The sequence below is a fragment of the Meleagris gallopavo genome, chromosome 6 (assembly GCF_905368555.1).
Source record: "Meleagris gallopavo chromosome 6, MGAL_WU_HG_1.1, whole genome shotgun sequence".
Taxonomy (NCBI): Eukaryota; Metazoa; Chordata; class Aves; order Galliformes; family Phasianidae; genus Meleagris; species Meleagris gallopavo.
In genome coordinates this window covers 8,644,847-8,665,212 of record NC_139409.1, presented here as the reverse complement: position 1 = coordinate 8,665,212, position 20,366 = coordinate 8,644,847, and the positions used below count along the sequence as shown (strand labels likewise).

The 20,366-nt window shown below is 39.2% G+C and overlaps 2 protein-coding genes and 1 long non-coding RNA gene across 5 annotated transcripts in view; 1 reads left to right on the top strand and 2 right to left on the bottom strand.

Moving 5' to 3' along the window:
* Positions 1-2,109, bottom strand: part of DNAJB6 (DnaJ heat shock protein family (Hsp40) member B6) — a 49,592-nt gene extending 47,483 nt beyond the window's left edge. For 2 of the 3 annotated variants that reach the window (XM_085227024.1, XM_085227022.1), the window contains exons 1-2: positions 1,957-2,020; positions 1,009-1,091 (exon numbers count right to left, since the gene is read on the bottom strand). The gene's annotated coding sequence lies outside the window, so the exon portion shown is untranslated. Of the gene's footprint in view, positions 1-1,008; positions 1,092-1,956 lie in introns of all 3 variants that reach the window. The other variant, XM_085227023.1, reaches the window with a different exon arrangement.
* Positions 1,086-7,849, top strand: LOC146544069 (uncharacterized). Its single transcript, XR_014884144.1, has 2 exons — positions 1,086-1,559; positions 2,593-7,849. It is a non-coding gene; the product is annotated as an uncharacterized LOC146544069 (long non-coding RNA).
* The window catches only part of UBE3C (ubiquitin protein ligase E3C), a 66,001-nt gene continuing 53,262 nt past the window's right edge, over positions 7,628-20,366 (bottom strand). Inside the window, exons 19-23 of the mRNA XM_010712393.2 lie at positions 20,143-20,355; positions 14,351-14,539; positions 14,184-14,250; positions 13,438-13,568; positions 7,628-9,425 (exon numbers count right to left, since the gene is read on the bottom strand). Of these exons, the coding sequence (XP_010710695.1) occupies positions 9,255-9,425; positions 13,438-13,568; positions 14,184-14,250; positions 14,351-14,539; positions 20,143-20,355 (771 nt within the window). The 3' untranslated portion in view covers positions 7,628-9,254. The remainder of the gene's footprint in view (positions 9,426-13,437; positions 13,569-14,183; positions 14,251-14,350; positions 14,540-20,142; positions 20,356-20,366) is intronic.

The window sequence follows — 20,366 nt, the reverse complement described above, 5'->3', positions numbered from 1 at the left end:
TCTGAAAAAATTTTACAGTTAAAAATATATACCTCCACAGCTAAGTATAAATACCACTAGGAACTGATAGGCCCTTCGTACTGAAACGAGCATTTAACATTAAGTTACTCCCCAATATCTCACCCAAGAGACAACTTGTTTATTTTCCAGAGGATAAGCCTCACATGGTTTCTCCTAAAATCCAGCCAAATTGTGTTAGCAAACCACCTCAATCCAAGAAAGTAAGAAGAAAATAGCAGAAGAAAAAGCCATTTGGGTAAGAATGCTGTACAGACAGAAAGCACAAGTACTGAAAGAGAAAAATCTGACAGAGCAGCTTCTAGGTAGAAAAATTATTACTAACGGCACAATTTAAATCCCATTACTAATCAAAGTAGCAACACACATTTCTCCTCCAGCGTTTGGGTTATTAAAGAAAATTTAATGTGAATTTGACTTGCATCTCCAAGAGACTCCTGCTCTCCACTGAACAGCAGCATGAGCGACAAGAGTAGGAAGCACAGTTACACAAGCACTGTGCACTATGTCAGCATTTACTTCTAGTCTTAAACAACTAAAAAGAAACACGTAAGAAAGGCAGAGACAAGACTGGTAAATACATTTACTCGCTCAGCCAAACAAATCTTCTCTGACAATATAATCCTCCAAACTAAATGGTACTTTAGCAACCAAGCTCTCGATTATCAACTGAGCATAATTCCTAGCGAAACTACAACCATCTCCAAAGGGTAAACAAAAATCAAGGTCAGCACACAGTGGGAAGAGCAGCCTAGGAGCAAGAGACAGGGCCTGCTGTGAGCAGCTGGGCTGACACCACGCCAACACCTTGTTCTCCACATGCTGACACTTCACCTCATAAAAACATCAAGACCAGACCACTGGCTACGCAACATCAAAAGCGTTCCTGTCATTTTAAATCTAACTTCAGTGATGTTACCTTGTCCAGATTGGAACCAACCAATCAATTTACTGTTAAGAATTAGAATTAGAAAAGGAATCTGCCCCAACCTTTTGATGAACCTTTTCTACTATCTTCTGTGGGCTGAAGTACGTCGCACTGGTTTTCAGTAGCCACCCAGAGTGCTGACAAACTGTAACACAGATAAACTCTTACAATAAACAGAAATACTGACCGTAAATAACTTCACTTTCCAACCCAGCAGTCATACAGAAAGGCAGCAGACGATGACCATGACAACAACCACCAGCCTTACACTGAGCTTTCAGCTCAGCTCAGAACCTGGCAACATCAGGCTTCAAAACACTGCTGCCTTCATCCACAATACCACCGAGTTCTGACCCTGAGTTACTAAATGGAAAACAGAACTCAATTCCCACCAGAAAAAAATATTTAGAAAAAAAAAAATAGATAAAAACCGGCAGGCTTAGTTTACAAGCATGCCAAAATAACTCGGTGAACAAAGGAAACCGAACCAAAGGGCCCGTTCAATAGGCTGCAGAGCCCTACCCGAACACCCACTCCTCGCTTTCTCCAGCCGAAACCAGCCCAGCAGAAATGGAAGTGCGGATTTTCCCCGCCTAAGCCTTCTCCGCTCGCGGTAAGCACGAGGGACGGCCGATGTGGGACAGCCCGGCCCGGTGATCCCACAGCTCCCCGCCTCTCCGCGCGCTGCGGGCTGAGCCCGTGGCAGCCCCTACGCACACTCCCTCCCTCCCTCCTTCCCGCCGCCCGCCCGCCCGCCCCCAGCTCCCCGCCGCCCACTCCGGCCCAGCGGAGCCGCCGCCACACAGCTCCCGGAGGCTCGGTAGAGCCCCCAGCGCAGCGCGCAGCATGGCGGCACGGCGCCTCCGACAGCCGCGCTCGGGGCCCGGGCCCGGCAGCGCTGCCGCTAAGAGCCGCGGCCCGGCACAGACCTCGGCTCCGCCTCCCGCTCACTCTCCCCTTCCCCCGGTGGGACCAAGCGACGCCCGCCCGCGGCCCGACCCCGCGCTCACCCGCTGCGGTGCCTGCGCAGCGCGGCCGCGACCTCCCCGCCAGCAGCCCAGGACAACGGCAACGGCGGCCGCTTCCTCAGCCGCAAACAGGAAATGGCGTCACGAGCGCCGTCACTTCCGCCAGGCTGTTTCCGGAAGTTTCTCGAACGACGCACGGGCCGTCTGCTCCCGCACGGCCGTGCGCACGTGAGGGTGGGACGCCCCCTGCTGGCCGTGGGAAGGAGTGGGCGCTTCCACCCGCCGCGACCACACAAGGTAGAGTGGCTCGCTCACGGCTGAGGGCTGCCTGCATGAGTCAGTTTGACATTTTTGCTGCAAAACACAGAAAACACAAAGAGATGTTTCCTAACGAATAGGAAGAAACAAGAGGTTTAATCATTAGAAAAATTACATAATTGTGTCTTAATTGGCTAACGCTTAACGACTTAGAAGTGGGATATGAATACATTTCCCAAGACTTTGCAGAAAGAATGGTTGGTACAGCCACCAATTAAAAATATCATTCACTGGGGTACCTTTTTTAACTTAATATCATTGTCTGTGGTAGTTCAAAGGAAAGATAACAGGAACTCATTATATATATATTTGTTTTCTTTATGTTGGTTTGCTGTTTAATTTCCATTCTCTGGGTTACAGGGAAAGGCAGAGGATTGCCATAAACACAGCAGATAACAAACCCAGCTGGAAGTGGTGCTGCAGAACGTACAGCAGAGCACGTTGCAAGGATCTGGGAGAGAGCAATGTCAGTACCTCCAAAACACAGTGCTGCATGGGGTTGTTATGGCCCAAGTACAGCTCCCAGCATTTACAATCACAGGTCCTATGAGCAGGGAGAAATAAGTACAGGCTTCATGCTGATGTCACCCCTAATACAGCAGCCGTGGCACCGCTCAGCTTCAACCAAAGAAGTCTCTCCTACTCACCTGTGGTGTCAAGCTCCCCCTGTTGGTAAACGACCAGTCATTCCTGCTGGAGTCACCTTTCCAAGATGTCAGCTCAGCCTGCAGGATTTTCCAGGTCAATCCCATCTGTTATGCATCCACCCACAGCTCAAAAGAAATAGTGTGGCAATGATTGCTTTCCTTTGAAGAGGAGCACTCTGATTCATATTGATAGTTAACTACTGCTGAGCCACCTTCTCACCCAAACTTTCTCTCATTCAAGCTGCGTAGCTCAGGTATCACAGGGCAGGGCTAATTCCACAAGAGTTCATTAATACTCTTCTTTAATATTCTTCTCACCCACGGTTTGATTTCCTCTCTATACTCAGTCCCACTCAATTCAGTTAAGATTTCTCAGAAGTATTAAGCTTTAGCATTAGTCTTACAGTAGGACAAAAGTCCTCACAAAAGAACTGGCTGCCCAAGTGTTTTCCATACAGTACAGTAGGATCTTGCAGTCTCTGTATTAAAAAGTTAACACAGGTAAAAGGAGGAGGAACAACTTTAGGTAAAGAGCCCAAACCGCCTTCTCACCTGAAGTAATATCTTGAGATTTTACTTGTAGGAAATGTTTAATTAGATCTGCCGATAAGACTAATAAAACAGAAGACCTTTTTGATTCAGAAAACTTCTGCACCGCCACAAAGGTATTTGCAAAGCATGAAGTGAAAGTGATTTGTATTTGTATGGCTGGCTGCTTGCAGAAAAAGCCTGAAATATTGTTAATTGTGCTAAGGAGCAACAAACCTGATGCTCCTGAAAGACAGAGGGGCTGGGATCAGTGCTCCAATAGCAGCAGCTGATAAGGTGTGGTGGCTCTACAGGCACTGGTATGGAAGATTTGGGCAGACATGGGCTGGCATCTAAGCACTGAGTCATAAGAATAAATCCTGTTATTAGAGGATCTTCATTGCTCAGGAATTTTCAGCTCTCACTTTGGAACATGAGGCAAAGGTCATTCTTCACTTTCACAGAACTTCAGCTGCCCAGAGTTAAGTATCGTAGTTCAAACCCTCTGACTATGAAGATCGAGAGAAAGAGGGGCGTCTCCAGGGCACTCTACCCTGGTTCTACCCACCTTGGCAACGCATATCAGTAAAGAAAGAACCGACCTCTGGATCTCTGAGTTGCCTCTGCCATTGGTAGTGCCCAGCCAGCCACCTCCCAGATGGCAGAAGTTAAGCTAGAGCCGAACTGGTAGCTGTAACCTAATGATAGAACCACGTGGCAATAGAATCATGTGCCATGAGTCCAGGAGATATCAGCAATTCACATTGTTCCCAGATTCGTTTGTTGGGGGTTTTAATCAATAATTTTTTATTACTGATGGAGGTCAACTGAAAAGCCCATCAGAACATAAGAAACGCTTGAAAATGCTGCATTAGAGAGAGATTAATATTAGTTTCTTCAATGTGGTAACGGCTGTAGCCTTTTTGGCCTGCTGCTCTGGTCTGCTGCTTAATGAATCCAGTTTTTCTATTTACAGATTCTATTTTTGGTGTTAGCAAAGAACTTATGTATCAAAGACTGTTCTCACATCACTTGATTATAGTAATACTGGCAAAGCAATTCTGGAAAGTGCCACTTAATTAAAAATAAGCACTAACTTTTTTGCTGATAGCTTATCAGAAACAATTAGACTTGAAATACGGGCAATACACCTAACGCTTAAAACTAAGTAGAAGCTTTAAAAGCACAAAATAATCAATTATTAGAATTCTCCTGAGTTTTTCTGCTGAGCACAACCTCAGTTTTCATTTGTATGGAGCTTCTTAGGTAATAAATAGGATCCAAATTTATCTGGATGCCTCTTTGTAGCCAAAAGCTTGAGCAGAAAAGATGTTTTTGAGGAGTGGCTGAGACATTTCCAGATAGCTGGTGCTTTCCCCAACTCCTCATAAAGCACCAGATATATTCTACTGATTACTTGGGGTGTCAAGACAACATTCTAAGAACAGCTGCTGGCAAACACAAGATCTCACAGTCTGCGACAAGTGTTTATTCTTTGCAAGGACAGCTTGATCAGCATTTCTATTAATTAATTTGGTATGAGATAGGCTTCCTAATCTGTACGCCAATGGCAAATACGTGTTAATTCTGTTGTTTTTCATCCATAGCCGGATAGGTCTAACAAGTAAGTACATCTCAAATAACTGCACAGAACTTAGAGCTCTGCCACTGTTTGAAAGACAGAGGTGAAAAATACTATGCAGAGCAGTAATAAATCAATTAAAGATACGAAGGATAGAAGGTAGTCATTTCTTCAGAAGGTTTGTTTGACAGCATAGAGCAAAACTGCACAGCAGCTGATGAGAAATGCTTTTCCTGGATCTAACATTTGGATAAGCAGAATTAGCAAGATGATTCACAATAACACCATCTGGTGAATGAACGGTTCCTTCTTCAGCAACCAAGAACTACGTGCAACTATAAACACAGAACAAAAGAGAAATAAAGCAAAACTACCTTTTGTCATGTCCAAATGTTACACAGTATGAACTAATGGCAGTTCTGGGGAGGCAGAAGAGAATAACCATGAATACATGGGACATTTGAGCAGACCTATGAATTAAATGCTGCAAACAGAATACAGGTTTGTACAGAGCAGCAGGTAGTTTCTCAGAGAGTGTCAGTGCTCTCGAATACACTGTTGGAAGGATGCACTGAGTCAAAGCTAAATCTTATGGTTGAGGCTGGGCTCACAGTGAGAACTCCAGAGCCTGACAACTGAAGTTACACATCATGATGAGGATACAGACCAACTAAGAGTCTGTATCAGCACCCCAGTTACAAGCTGTGGAATACTATCAAACTTTAGCCACAGAACTCCACATGTATTGCAAAATGAAAGAAGAGTGTTTCTGCAAAGTCTCAAGAAAACTCAAATTATTTTATTCACAAAAGCAGAAGTCAATAAAAATATAGATATCCTGATCAGTTTTACAGACCATGTTTGTTTCTCCTTTACTGACAGGCAAAGCAACATGGGAAAAAAAATAGTAACAAGCATTTACATCACAAACCATTATTAACACAGACTCATGTATATGAGCAAATAGGTTTTAAAGTTTTTTGCATATAAATACAAAAAAAAAAAATTACAGTTCCAACAAAACACTCCAAGAGAAACAGCTCATTTTTTCTTGTTTCTGTGCTGCATTCTTTTTTCAGTGGTGGAAAGAGCATGTGCTGCATTATTGGCATCTAACAAATTGCTTATGGCTTAAACTGCAATTTAGCATGATCTCACTGCATGGCTTGAAGTCTTTCTTTGATTTCCAAGCCCCTTTGCAGATGAAGTTAGGATGTTCCTACTAGATTCAAGTGATGCCCCAAACCCCTGTCCACACTGTTACCAATAGCGTCAAGCAGCTCATTTTACTTCCAATATGGAGCACCCCACAGAAAACTAACCAAAGATATCCTTGTTCAAACTTTTATCAGCTCAGTGTTCGCTTGTGAAGCCGGAGACAAATCTCTCCTTGTAGATGGAAATTTTCCCCAGAAATAAAAGAGTGAGATCTGCAAAATGTACATAAGCATGGCTTCTTGGGACGATGGAAAATAACTGTGATACTAACAAGGCATGCCATTTCTGTGGGGCTTTAACATCCAGCAAGCAGGACAAAACTTACATCCAGAAGAATTCTCACCAAGAGACAAAGACCAAGTGCTACATTTATTCTTTCAGTTCTCTTTATTCCTTTTAACTGTGGAGAGACAAAGAATTTGTACTCTTCCCATCATAAAGATGGATATTTTTTTTTAAGCTTGCTTGTGAAGTTTATTTGAAAAAGGCAAAAAGAAAATGCTGCCATATTCCAAAAAGCAAGAACTGAACCAGGAAGAAAACACACAGAACTACTACTGAAACTGTATGGAAGGGCTGTCCTGCACAGACAGCAACTCCAAAACTGCAACTGGGACAGCCAAGCTGATGATCAAAAACTATAGCCAAAGTGCCTTCTGCCTCTGCCTACCTAAACTCCGTGAGCATCACAACTGGGAAAGAACCTTGCACTTGTTTTAAAGAACAGAAAATCCATTTTCACATATAAACAATTCTTGCCATGTGAGAGCTACAAGAGCTCATTTAAACCACTTAGCTCATCAGGACATAACTAACTACACTCACATTATTTCTCATCCTTTCCTCCCCTATCCCTTAAAATATTCAGCAATAAAACATGGAAAAGCAGGATTTCACACTTCATCTTGTCTATATCATAAACAGTTGACAGTCAGAACTGAAAAACTCGTTGCCAATGGAAAGCCCTGCCCTCTTATTGCAGTCTGAGTATTTCTTCCTCCAGCCTACCCCACGTGTTGAACTCGCAGTAACAGAACAGCACACACTGCCTCCTCTTACAGAAGCTGAAAGCATACAATACCAGTCATGATTACACGGCATGACTTCAACACAGTATTTGAATAGGACTACTTTTTTTATTATTGTAATTATTTTTTACAAAATACACATACAGCACTACCAAAAGAATGAAATTGAAAAATAATTTCAAAATATTTAAAGCATTAGGTTATAAAATAAATAATGCTTTCAAGAAGCGTTCATGTTTTGCAATTAAGAGGAGGCAGTTTCACTACTACCGATTTCTTTTTCAACTTCTTTACAAGTTTCATAATTTACGTAGAAAAAATATACATGAAAAGAATTCTGGGATAACGTATAGGTTGGTTATGTATTATTTAATATAAATAAAAAGCCTAAAGCAAAACCAAAAACAATTACTTTATTTCTGTACATCAAGTCTACAAACAGCATTTTAACACTCCATTTTTTACCCAACTTAAGAAATTATACATTTTTATATGGTTACCAGTAAACATCTTAAAACCACTCCATTTCCCCACATTTAAAAGGATATTGCTGATTACTGCTTTTTAAATACGAAATCCAACAGTTTTCAGTAACAGCAATTTTTTTTTTTTTTTGCATAAGAGATGAATATAAAACTGATTGTAAATTTGATGATTTAAAATATAAAACTAAAGTTCAGATGGATGCACTTATTAATCTTACAGTTTCAACTAGAATTCCTTTTTCAAACTGACTGCAGTTCCCGTACAAACACCCAGTGCCTACTACCAGAATCACAGAACCATAGGGATGGAAGGGACCTCTGGAGATCACCCAGTCCAACCCCGCCACTAAAGCAGGTTCCCTACAGTAGGTTACAAGTAGGTCAGAGGATCAGTTCCTTCCACGTGAAACCAAGTTAATCCCAGAAATCAAGTTACACGAAGCAGCATATTCCCACCTACTTCTCTTAGCAGAAAAACTGCAGGCAAATGGATGTGAAAGCTGTCTAATCACAAAAAATAATGAATTTGACTAGCAACTACAGCACAGATAGGGTATTTAGGATGGAAAAAAATGACAGGCGAAAGGAATGTGAACACCACAGGCTTCAAATATAAAAGAAAGCCTGATAACTTTGGTTTAAATAATTTTAATAGTTGTTACATGTGTACTTTTCTAAAGTGATGACTTTTGCATGTACTGTGTATGCAACGGGAGGCTGATACATTAAAAAAACCTGTACAGGCACAAAAGACAGAAACAGAACAGAGAAAACGTGGATAGTCATATCAGTTTATGACAGTGTTCAAGTGATAATGACACAGCCAAAGGTTGAACTCAAAATAAGCATGCCAATCTGACTTCTTCAAGGTATTTCAGAAAGCACAAATAAAATATTATAAACATTTTATCTCAGTGCCTACCATCTTAAGGGAAGGTAGTATCAAACAAAATCAGTTATGTCTTAATTGCAACAACTATGGTTTGTAAACAATTCTACAGCATAAGTGAAGATGTTAGGATATCAGTAATGAACATTTTCATCCTCTCAGTTGTGGGATATCTGCAAACATCTGCTTCACTTTCATCTAGAAGACTACTCACAGGATGTTAGCCTCATCTCATCCCGATGTGCTGCATAGTACATAACTTTAATGCCAGTTTGTGACTTTTTTCTTATGTTTGAACAGCACAAAGCCAAAGCTTCGTCTTTGGTTAATTTCACTGAGATGTCACTTTTTTTTTTTTTTTTTTTTAACATGTGCTCTTTCTTCCCATGAACACAGAGAACCACCACACTGCAAACAGCATTCAGTATTCTGAATCATCAAGCAGTGTCTATTTAATATTAATTAATGAAAGCTAACTAACAGATTGTGTTTAAAAATGAAACCTATTTGAGGGCATGTGGTAAGACATAAGAGCTGCAGAAATTTACACAGAATTCCCTCAAAACTGTGTAGATACAGGTGCTGCTTATAGAGTAGGCACTGGTTCATTCCTCTGCAGATCATCCAAACAAGCATCAGCTCGACTCAGCTTAGTTCAAATCCAGCAGCACATTCAATGGCATACAGAAGCTTGCTCCGCATAAGATTTTCATCATAAAACTCAGGAAGCTTCAGCAAGTTCATGCAGGTACTGGCAGTAGGTAGCCTGTCTAAATCAGATCCTCCATTGTGAATGCAAAATGCAGGATATAACTCCTGGAAAATGCAAGAATTAAAAAAAAAAACAAAAACAAAAACAAGAAATAAATACATGCCAAAAGCTAACCCATAACAGCTACCGTAGTTTTCTAGGAAATAAATCATTAGATTAAAAACTGTCACAATGACATATTCAAATAGCATTTTCTTTCATTCCCAATGACCCCAAAAGCTCTCTTGAATTGGGTAGTGCCTCTCCCTAACGAATTTTGATGGGGATGAAATAACTAGCAGAACAGAAAGCCATTTATCTAGTTCTAAGGAAAAATGGTAATTTTTGGTTATTGTCCACACGCCCTGTTCTGCAAATGTGTGACACTACAAAACAGTGAAATATGAAGTGGAAATCATAAAGCAGCATGCAGAAAATCCTAGTTGTATCTGAGAGAAACAAAGGATCAAGAACTTCAGACTCTTCTTGCAAAGCCTACCAAATGCATATGGATCCTATTTCTTCTGTAGGAACAAGAAAACGATGCGTTCCCATCACACTGAAGTTTTCTGAAGCGCCTGCTGGCTGCAGGGAACTAGCGACCACTCGCAGGAATGGAGCTAAGTGGAAAAGGATGTTCTGTCGTGTTTGACTGATGTCATGTTTGTCATTGTACAATGACATCATATCATCTGTGAATTTGTTACGGAGTCAACTAGATCAATCTATGCCCGTGACAGGCCCTCTCTCTCTCTCTCTCTCTCTCTCTCTCTCCAGAATAGTATTATATAGGGCATGGTAAGCACAAGACAAACGCCAAATAAGTTGTACTTCCTTAGATCTACGTAAACTACACCGCTCCTGACTCAAATACTGGCTTAGTTTCTTGGGATGCCACAGGTATTCAAGAGTGAAATCCCATGACATGGCGGGTCTCCATGCTTCTAAGATTTTTCCTAAACCTCTCCATGTTCCCTGTCAGTCAGCATTCTCTGATTTTGGAGGAGGCTCCTTCCACATATCATGAATGCATTGGAATACATTCAGGGACTCTGATAACACGCACACCAAAATGAGCATTAATTCAAAGCTCGAAAAACGTGTGACAAACTGAGAAGAAAGCCTGGAAACTGGTCTGAATATCGTGTTGTTTGTAAATTTAGCTATTCCATTTGGGATGTAGTTGTTTGTAAAATTACCCATTCCATCTAGGATATAAATGTCAAAATTCAAATCATACCACATTGCATATAAGTACCATGCAGGTACTTATCTCCATCAGTGCCCTGATTTGGTTATATATGAACACAATTCCACAACAAGTAATCATAACACTGATAATTGGCCAATAAGTCACAAGGAACATGATAGCTTTTAATCCCTTACACAGCACCCCCATGATAAAGAATGGGTTCATCGCTGGTAGCTGCTAAGAAGGGGTTAATGAATGGAAGCTGACAAGAGGAGAAAAGAAAAAGGAAAAAGCAGTGCTCAAAGTTTACGAATATCCCAGAATACTGGCAGTACGCCTGGGCTTTCAAGGTCAAGTTTTCCAGCAAAGAAACCTGAACTACTGATAATGTTCCCTAACGAAGCTCTCTGAGAGCAGAGACAGAAATTCATCTAAAAGCTAAAAAGCAGCTATTGCCTGCATTCTCCACCAAGAACTGTCACAGAGTCAACTGGATCAATCTATGCCTGTGACAGAGGGGCAGTAGGCCCCTGGGCCCCCCCCGGCCCCACAAAATGGGAAGGGAAAGGGAAAAAAGGATAGGGAGATGGGACTGGGCTCAAGGAAGGAAAAAAAAAAACAGCGGCAATGATCTATGGAGGAAAACTTATTTTGCTATGATATCAGAATGCAAGATAATACAACATAATACAATCTAATCGAAATTGAGACTAATAAATCAAATAAGATAGGAGAGAGAGTTCCTGAGACCAAGTCAAACCTGAGAAGCTTGGAACGGCTAGGAAAGCTCCCTCCAGCACCCACTGCCAGGCAGTAAGAGACCGTCCCACCTGGAAGGGCCAGATCCCATGACTTCTGTAATGTATAGGGATAGGTGCCTGGAGTTGGAGCATTAAAACTTTAACTCCCAGTGCACTACATGATGTTATGATGTGGAATACTGAAAACCAAAAATATAAAACCATGACAGAATTACACTTTTTTCTTTCCAGGCAGAGAAGACATTCCAGGACACACAAAAATCCAAACAAATGAAATTTTGCTCTAGCTAATGAAGTGATGTGCTATGCCAGTTACAACACTCTTGTGGTTGAGTTTAAAAGTATTCCAATTTTATCAACAAATATTACATGAGCATTTACTTATCATTTCAGAGTGATGTCTGAGGAGAAAAAGGATGAATGAGTGACCAGACTACGTAGAAAGTTGTATTACCACACCAGTTCCTTTCTCTGACATCCAAACAAACAAAACCCACCAAACTCCTAAACAAACAAACAACCCATGATCAAACATATCCCTTCTATGTTCCAGAACATTAGTCTGTTGGCATACTTCAGCTACATCAAATAAATTCTTCAAGCAGATGAGGCCTTCATTTTACTTCTTCCACCAAAATATGTGACCATTTTCTTTGTTAAGTTCAATTGTCTGATACTACACATGACTCAGGCCTTTCTCGAAATCCCAGACAGGGATTTCTGTCTGAACTAATCTCTCACTAAGCCTAAAATTTATTAATTTCAAGGCAAGCAGAAGCAATGACTTGAGTAGACCTGTTCACGTGGAAGATTATACAAGTGTTTATGCTAGTGTAGTCTACAATTCTGGAACAAGCAGTAATATATATTCTTCAAATGAAGAACTAGCTTTATTTACAGAAATTATACTGTTTATTCATAGAATGATTGCAAAATCATCCAGCTGTTAATGAGGTGAAACAGATGTGCGCAATCACAGGAAACTGTAATGATATGAATTTGTCAAATCCTGATTATTATTGTGATATGATTAACCATGGGGCTGAAGAACATACTTTTGTCCCTTGTATATAATTCTGTATGTAACAGAATTATAATTTTGTTTCAATAAATAGGATTCCCTTTTTCCGAGAAAGACCATAGTGAGAAAGACATTTGTTACTCTAAAGTATTGCTTCTCCTGGCAATAAAGTATTCATTTGCTCAAATGCTTGCCTAAGAAGTGTAGAACACTTCTGATTATTAGAAACTGAAAAAAACAGCCCAGCTCCAAAGGCAGAAGGTCAATGAGATTCTAAGCTAAATTACTGTTCAAATGGAGGCCTTAAAAAAAAGTATTTCATGGCTAAAATGCTGCATTTTTACTGTTCCTTTCAAAATGCTAATTGAATTCCTCTATTTTAGCTTTAAGAATGGAAAAATGAAGTTCTAAATTGAAATGTCACGCCAAGGGCACCATTTTTTGCATAATTAAATACTGCACAGCAGGAAACTGCAATAGTTTGGAACTGAAAAGTATCATCAATTTATTATGTGACCTGATTTGAACTTAGCAATTTTCAACCATGCTTTAATGATTTATTTTTTTTTTTGTCTGTAACAATCACATTTATTAAACTTATTAAACTTTAATTAGCCTTAGCAAATGTTATTCTGAGTCTGGCAGTGAGAGTTCCAAATTTTTTTAATGATGCAAAGCTAGGCTGTGCTGTAAGCTATGAATGTCAAGACATTCCCTAGCCTAGTTTGTCTAGTCTGGAGGGAAGAAAGTTGAGAGGTGACCTCATTGCTCCCTACAGCTTATGAGGAAGGAGAAGCTGTTGGACTCGATCATTCCTGAAAGTCCCTTCAAACTGAACTGTTCTATCTTAATGTACATTAACTTTAAGAAAAGTGGAAGTTTATACAAGTATGTGTATGTATATATATATTTGTTGGTAAAGCCATGTTAGCAAAAGACTAAGATAACCCATGTGAACAAATCATAGGATAACTCAAATGGCAAGCACCAAACAAGTAACTGGCTTAACTCCTGCCCAGTGCTGTCCAGCACATCTACAGAAAAGCTTGTATTGAAAGTTCTAATGCTCAGAGAAACGGGCAAAGAAGTCAGGATGATGATACCTTAAACCCCAGAAGAGGTGGTCGAGAGCAGCTTGTTACAAACTTGAGTAGTTTGCGTTTCTCCTCATCAGTGAACCTTTCTACAACTCTCCAGAATGTTTTTATTACAGGATGGTCTGCTGCATAGCCACCTATAAAGAGATTTAAATGAATTATAGTTAAAACAGTTTTATGAAAGAAATAAACTCTTCAGAAAACCTACCAACAATTTTGAAAACTTTGCAGAAAATCTTAACACTACAAGGTTTACAATGCTAACCCTGTCATTTAAAGATGTCTTTGATCACTGCATGTCTAGTGTCTCATTCATTGCTTATCCATGGCTACTCTTTCTTTTAGCTTCTTAATTACTAAGAAAACTAACAGTTTTAGTTATATTTATGGTAAATTCGGAGAAGAATGAAGACACCTTACATTTTTTTCCACAAGGCAAAGGTATGAATTCTTTTTTTGGGCTGAAAAATAAATGACCAAGTCATTTGCAGACTTATATTCCAGGCAACCAGACACAATCTCTGACTAACACTCATTTAGAAAAGAAATTACACATCTACTTATTTATAATTACTCAAATGTAAGCATACAAAAAATAAACTGAACATCTGTCTCACGACATTGATTAAATCAGATCCTATATCCTTACTTAAAAAAACTAGCATAAGAAGCAAACTGTCTTATGCCTTATCAGTTGTAATAGATTTTTATTTATTTATCTATTTATTTAACCTGAAATAAAACATACTCACCTGAATAATTTGTGAAAGATTTAAGGTCATCCAAACTAATAGGAACCTGGGCACCAGAGATCAAAACCTAACAGTGAAGGAAATCAGACAATTGTATTAGATGCAAAAAAAAAAAAATCAACATTCACAACTTAAAGCACGTTTGCTGCAGTATAAAGCAGGACTACCTGTATTTCCTGTTGATCAAACATTCGCAGCCATTCCAGATTCACAACGTTGGCCAATCCCTGACGGAAAGCCAGGCAGTGCTGTCGGATCTGTTTGTTCAGCCTATAGTCTGCCACCAGGTGGATGTATGCGATGCGGTTAGCGCTGGTCACAGGAATGTCTTTTCCACCCGGCTTCAGCTCAACCACCTGTAAACACAGCTAGCCTTCAGCATCTTGATAAACTTTAATTTCATGTAATTCCCAACCATCAGCTTCACTGAAAGTAGGTGCCCCGAATTAAGCACCATGCTCATACAAGGCAGCTTCCTTCTGTCCGAATTAGGAAAGCTCTGCTTGATGGTTGTGCTTTTCTGGTTAACTGTTGGTGGTAGTGAATGCTGCAGCATCACATTATGGCAAAAGCAGTGTCTGCTAAGTCAAAATTAGGATTCTAATTTACAGGATGGTAAGCATTTGCAATTCCTACTGTTGAAAAGACAAGTTATATACGTTCAGTAATTTCCACAAAAACAAATCAACCATAAAACTTCTGGTTCTGCTGAGAAACACAGCTTTTATCTTTCATGTACACACAGATCCTCAGCATGGAAAAAAGTAATGGAGAAAAACAAAGCAAAACAAACATACTGTAATTGCATTTAGACATAAACAGTAATTATTATCAAAATGCCAATGATTTTTACATATTTACAGGAGGATAATTTTGCTAAATAGCAGCCCAATCTAAACAGACTGTTAGAGTACTAAAAGAATTAAATAACTGAAAAGCTGCAATACATTCACCTTTGAAACCCTTCACAAAAATGTTTGGTTTTCCATCCTTCGGAGACAGGGATTTATTTATTTTTATTTTTACGACAGTGCGTTTCAGTCTGGGATAATAATTCTTTCTTTAAAGTACAGAGAATTAAACACAGGAATAGTTTTTCTTTTGCAACACACTACCCAATAACACGAGCTCTTCCGAGCATTCACACTTGTACTGATTCATTTCTTTAAAGGCCAAAAGAGAAAATTAAGGTGAATATGACCTCGTAGATAACACAGGCCACAGAATTCTATTCAGAGACTCCTGTCTTTTACTTGACAAATCCACTGATGAGTTTAAGCACATTTTTAAGAGAGAGGCAATCCTGGTGTAGAGACTTGATGTGATGGAGAATGTAGCACTTTTCTTAATAAGCCACAACAACCTGAATTGCAACAGGTGCTAAAACTATCTGCCTTTTCACCTTAATCCTTCAACTGCGATTTTGTTAAGCCTACAGTAAAACACTTCGCCAGTATCCCACATCACCTCTGCGTGTAGGTAGTACCTGTGTTTAAGCCCTGCTCCCTACAGGATGAAGTCGTAATACAAGGGTGTGAGTTTCTCTCACAGTGTTATGTCCTGGCAACCAACAAATTGCTCTGCTCCCTTCTGAGTGAGTTTCCTTCAACAAGACCCATTTGTATTTCAGAACTACAATGCCACCTGTACTTGATGAAGTAATGATAAAAGAACGATTTCTCTCTCTGAAGTGCATATTGAATTTGGCCACATAAAGCACACCTATATCTCCTATCTCATCAAATTTAAGATTACATAAACCAACAATAACAAACAGTCATCGTTCCACTTCCATACAATCATTTATGTAAAAAGATTCCTGAATTGACTTTCTCTGTAAAGTAACAAAAGGGAACTATTGGCAGTTCTTTTCAGATTCATCCCAGCAGCTGGAGAACTAAAAGTTCCAACTTTCCTTGCAGATTAACAGACAGAGGAGAATACAGACAAATCCAAGCATATGCTTTTGTTGTAATAGTGCTATCTTGATAGTGGATTAAAGGAAAAATGCATTCAGTTTTTAATAAAAGCTATTTTGCTATTCAATTTTAAAGTGAAGAACACCAGTTACAGATTTCCTATTCAGAAAGACCACAACACAAGCTAATGTGTCTTAAAGTTTTATCAGCTTGCATTTTATTTTTATCCATCCAATTTCTGCCACTAGATGGTGCAAAGCAGTAACGCACAGGTACAGGATGGAAGAGAGGCTTCCCAAAATGCAAATCTTTGTGCCATCACCTTATTTTCTATTGTGTGGATTTAAGTTAAAAAGCATATATTCCACTTTAATTTTGCTCATTATCAAAATAGTGCATTTTAAAAAGCAACAGAATTATACATATTTAGGTAAGTGTTCAGATAATTCAGACATAACCATACAACACTGAATTTTATTCCGAACTCACAAGAATATGTCTTCAAAATAAAGAAAATGTTAACCTGAGATAGGAAAGTATCATATTTTTAAAAATCTGCTAGAAAAGATGGTTTACTTATCTTCTAATTTTATTTTTTTTTTTAGAAACGTGGATAGAAGTGCTGCATTTGGCCTCTGACTCAAGGTTGCAGACACCTCCAGTTACTGCTGCATATACTTCTTATTAGCACTTAAAACTTTCAAGGTTATAAATTCAATTATATGTTACTGCAAATACATGCTCCTAGAAACTGCACTCAGCTTACATTTCTATTCCTATTTAGAGTATGACCATTACAGTTTGCAAAAACAATAAATACATACACGCTTTCTGTACGGTTGCATTTCAAGTGAACAGTTCAGACAAGCGTTTGACTTACATCTAGTACTCTGAACACAGAATAAAACAGAAATACATACACACACACACAAAGAGAAACAGTAGAAAACACCATTCAGGCAGAATGAATTCAGGAGATTTATTGTCTGGCTCACTGATAATTCCCTACCACACAAAGCTGCTCTGCAATGCCTTTAGGGGCTTTCAGTGGCAACTCTAATAGCAAACAAACGTAACTCTTGCACAGATGTGATGACTGGCTTCCCAGGCTCACGGTGAAAGAAGGAATACTTAGGGAATGAAATACTTTATGAAAGAATAAGGGACATGTCACCGAGGCATTCTGAAGTATGAAGAACCTTTCTTTGTATCTGAGGACTTAAGACAAGTAACCTATGTAACTTCAAAAAGCATTCATTCTTTCAAACAAAGTCAAGAACTCTTACAAACCTGTTTTTAGTACAGGTGAAAATATTCTTTTCTCTTGGCCTCCAATCACTTTTTTTTTTTTTTTTTTTTCTTTCACACCATCACTGAAGATTTCCCCCATTCTGGAAATGTAAAGGCAAAAAACTCTACTTTCACTTGTCAAAATATTTCCAGTAACAAAAACAGCATTTGTATCTGCTTTAAAAAGCCAACCGTGTCCTGACATCAATTTCTGTACTCTGGACTTCACAGAAACTGCTCTCATAGTTCTTTTGAGACTTTTTACTTGCTGCCATTTTATACAGCTGATCTAGCAGCTGAAAACTAGGCTGGTATCACTGCATTAGATGGTTCTTCATCAAAAATTAAAGCTATCTAGTGTTGGAAGGTAAGGTTGATGGCAGAGCTCCCCTAATTACCAGGTCTAATGTGCAAATTATTAAGTACCTTTTTCAACTTCTGGTGAATGCACTTTGACAATAGTTTAATGGGATCTAAAAGCACATTACAGGATTGGAATCAATATTCTGATAATAGAATTTCTATCTTCTACGACTGACAGGCAATAGAGCCCCTTCTGAATGTGTCTTTCATTGCAGATAATGTTTTTGTGCCACAATTGCTGGATGGACACTGTCACAAGGATGGCTATTTACAATGATAGATTTATGATGCATTTATTGAGCACTAATTCATTAGTCACTAAAGTGGCTGTTTAGATGAAAACTGGAGATAATGTACATTGAACATAAGGAGTGCAAATTAAGCTCTTTTCCCAAAGTGAATTAGCCTTACCTTGACACAATCAATTAGTATGCAATGGTTACAAGTCAAATACCAGACAGAGTATTTATCCACAAGGTTTATTAAGATAATGAAATAGAAGAAGCAACTTGTTGCATTAAAACACAGAAGATATTGAGAAGAACCAATTAGTTGTATTGAACTACACTAAAATACAGTCTCATTAAAAGACAGTTAATACTTCAGGAGTTATAGTGTTCTCTCTCCAAGTATAAACAGCAATAAAGCACAGTACTTTGTTTAACCTATGTTTCATTTAGTTACTCAAAAGCTCACTATTACATTTAACCTCTCCTTTAAGGTTATGCCAAGTAACTGAAGGCAAGTACACACTTATTACAAGTTTTGTAGCAGTAGGTGCAGCTGGCATCACATCTGTCCTGGATCTCCATAGGTGTTATTTCTGAGCTACATCACTTTTCAGTATCCTTCTACCCTACTTGCTGAGTTTGGTTCTAACTTGCTGGTATGGCTGAGTTTTTGAGGATGTATGTAGTGGACATACGTAGTACGGAAATTACCACCTTCGCAGAAGATACTAGCAACTTTTAATTTATAATTAGAGGCAAAATTGGATTGCATAAACGAAGTCACACAGAATAAACACAGTAACAGACCTCCCCTCCCAACAAGAAAGTCCTAGTTTACACTAGAAACTGTCATCTTGTATGCTTTGCAACCCAATAACCAGATACACCTATAGCACAGAAATGAATTCAGTATAATCAGTCACTTACAGTCATTCTCTGTTATGATCCAGGAACACAAAATCTGAGGCTATTATTTTAAAATTGCAATACAATCCACGTTTAAGAGCTTCCTAAATGACAGGAAATTGGTAACAGGAAAATAAGGACCAAGTCTAGGCTTGATGCTGTTAAGACGAGTCCTGGACAGCAATCTGGCTATGATTTAAACAGCAATAAAAGAACTCGACATCGCAACTGCAAAGCTTTGTGCTGCATCTCAGTGGTACTACTGCTTCTGTGCAAGCATGCCCAGGCCAAGCCTTCCCCAGCCAGCAGGCAACCCAAAGAGAAGTGGATTCTCACTTTGAGAATTTTTATTTCTTCCACAAGAAATAAGGCCTGAATCAGGATGCTGCTGCACATCATTATGATGTCAGGTCAACTATTTGACCCAAATATTTATTAAAGAGCATTGAAAGCAGGCCACAAGCACACAATTTTAAATTCTCAATAGTCCAAGAGGGAACATGACAAAGGAGATTAACTGTGTTACCACACGTCAGCGTCCTTTTCAAGCACTGCTGACGTTTGCTTTCTACTATGAGCACAAGTGATCATTAGCCTTCACAACAGAGTAAATAAGCCATGGTCAAGTTGCACAGTACAACTGCACTACAAACTCAAACTTATGGACCTAAATAATCACTTTCAGAAGCAGTGAATCCCACTCCTCTGACTCACTGGTGGCTCAGTCCCCCAGAAAAATGAAAGTGTTTTTCTCTAAAAATTAAGGTTTTATCTCAGGCCCTCTCCTCTGAGTACTGGTCGGCTGAAACAACCCTTATCTCACAAGAGATCACTTATTTAAAAGCACCAGTTTCTAACTCCAATTCCAAAACCGAACAGTTCTTCTATAGTCTACTTATCATCTAACTTCTGCAAATGTCTGAAGTGGAATCAAGGAAACACTATTTCATTCAAGAAGTTATGTCAGACAATAGAACTTTCCACATCTGTTAGAAAATCATCGCTATCATTTATTATTTAAACTCCCAGACCCTTCTATCATCATCAAAAGTACAGTTCCAAAGTACAAAGTTAGTTATTTACTACTTCAAACACTGAGTCAGAATCCTAGAGATGCCTCACAACAGACAGCATCTGTAGCAGCTATTCCTTATCACTTTCAAAACAAAAATAAATTAGTAGAGATAATCATATTCCATCAGCCATACATTAAAGAGAAAAAAAAACAAACAACCCAAAGCCACTCTTTACCTGTGCTTCTCCGAGGTCATTGTTTACTACAGTGAAGTTTAGTCCGAGTTCTTCTACATCTCCTTCATAGCTTTTGAGAAAAAGCAAGTTTTTGTACATTTCTGGATCCAATGAAGCTAAATGATGAATGTCAACATCGGCACTTGTCCCCAGTAATTTGGAGAGGAAAAAACTAGCAAAGGGCAGCTCCACCAGCATATTTTCATAAAGAGCCTGAAAAGCAA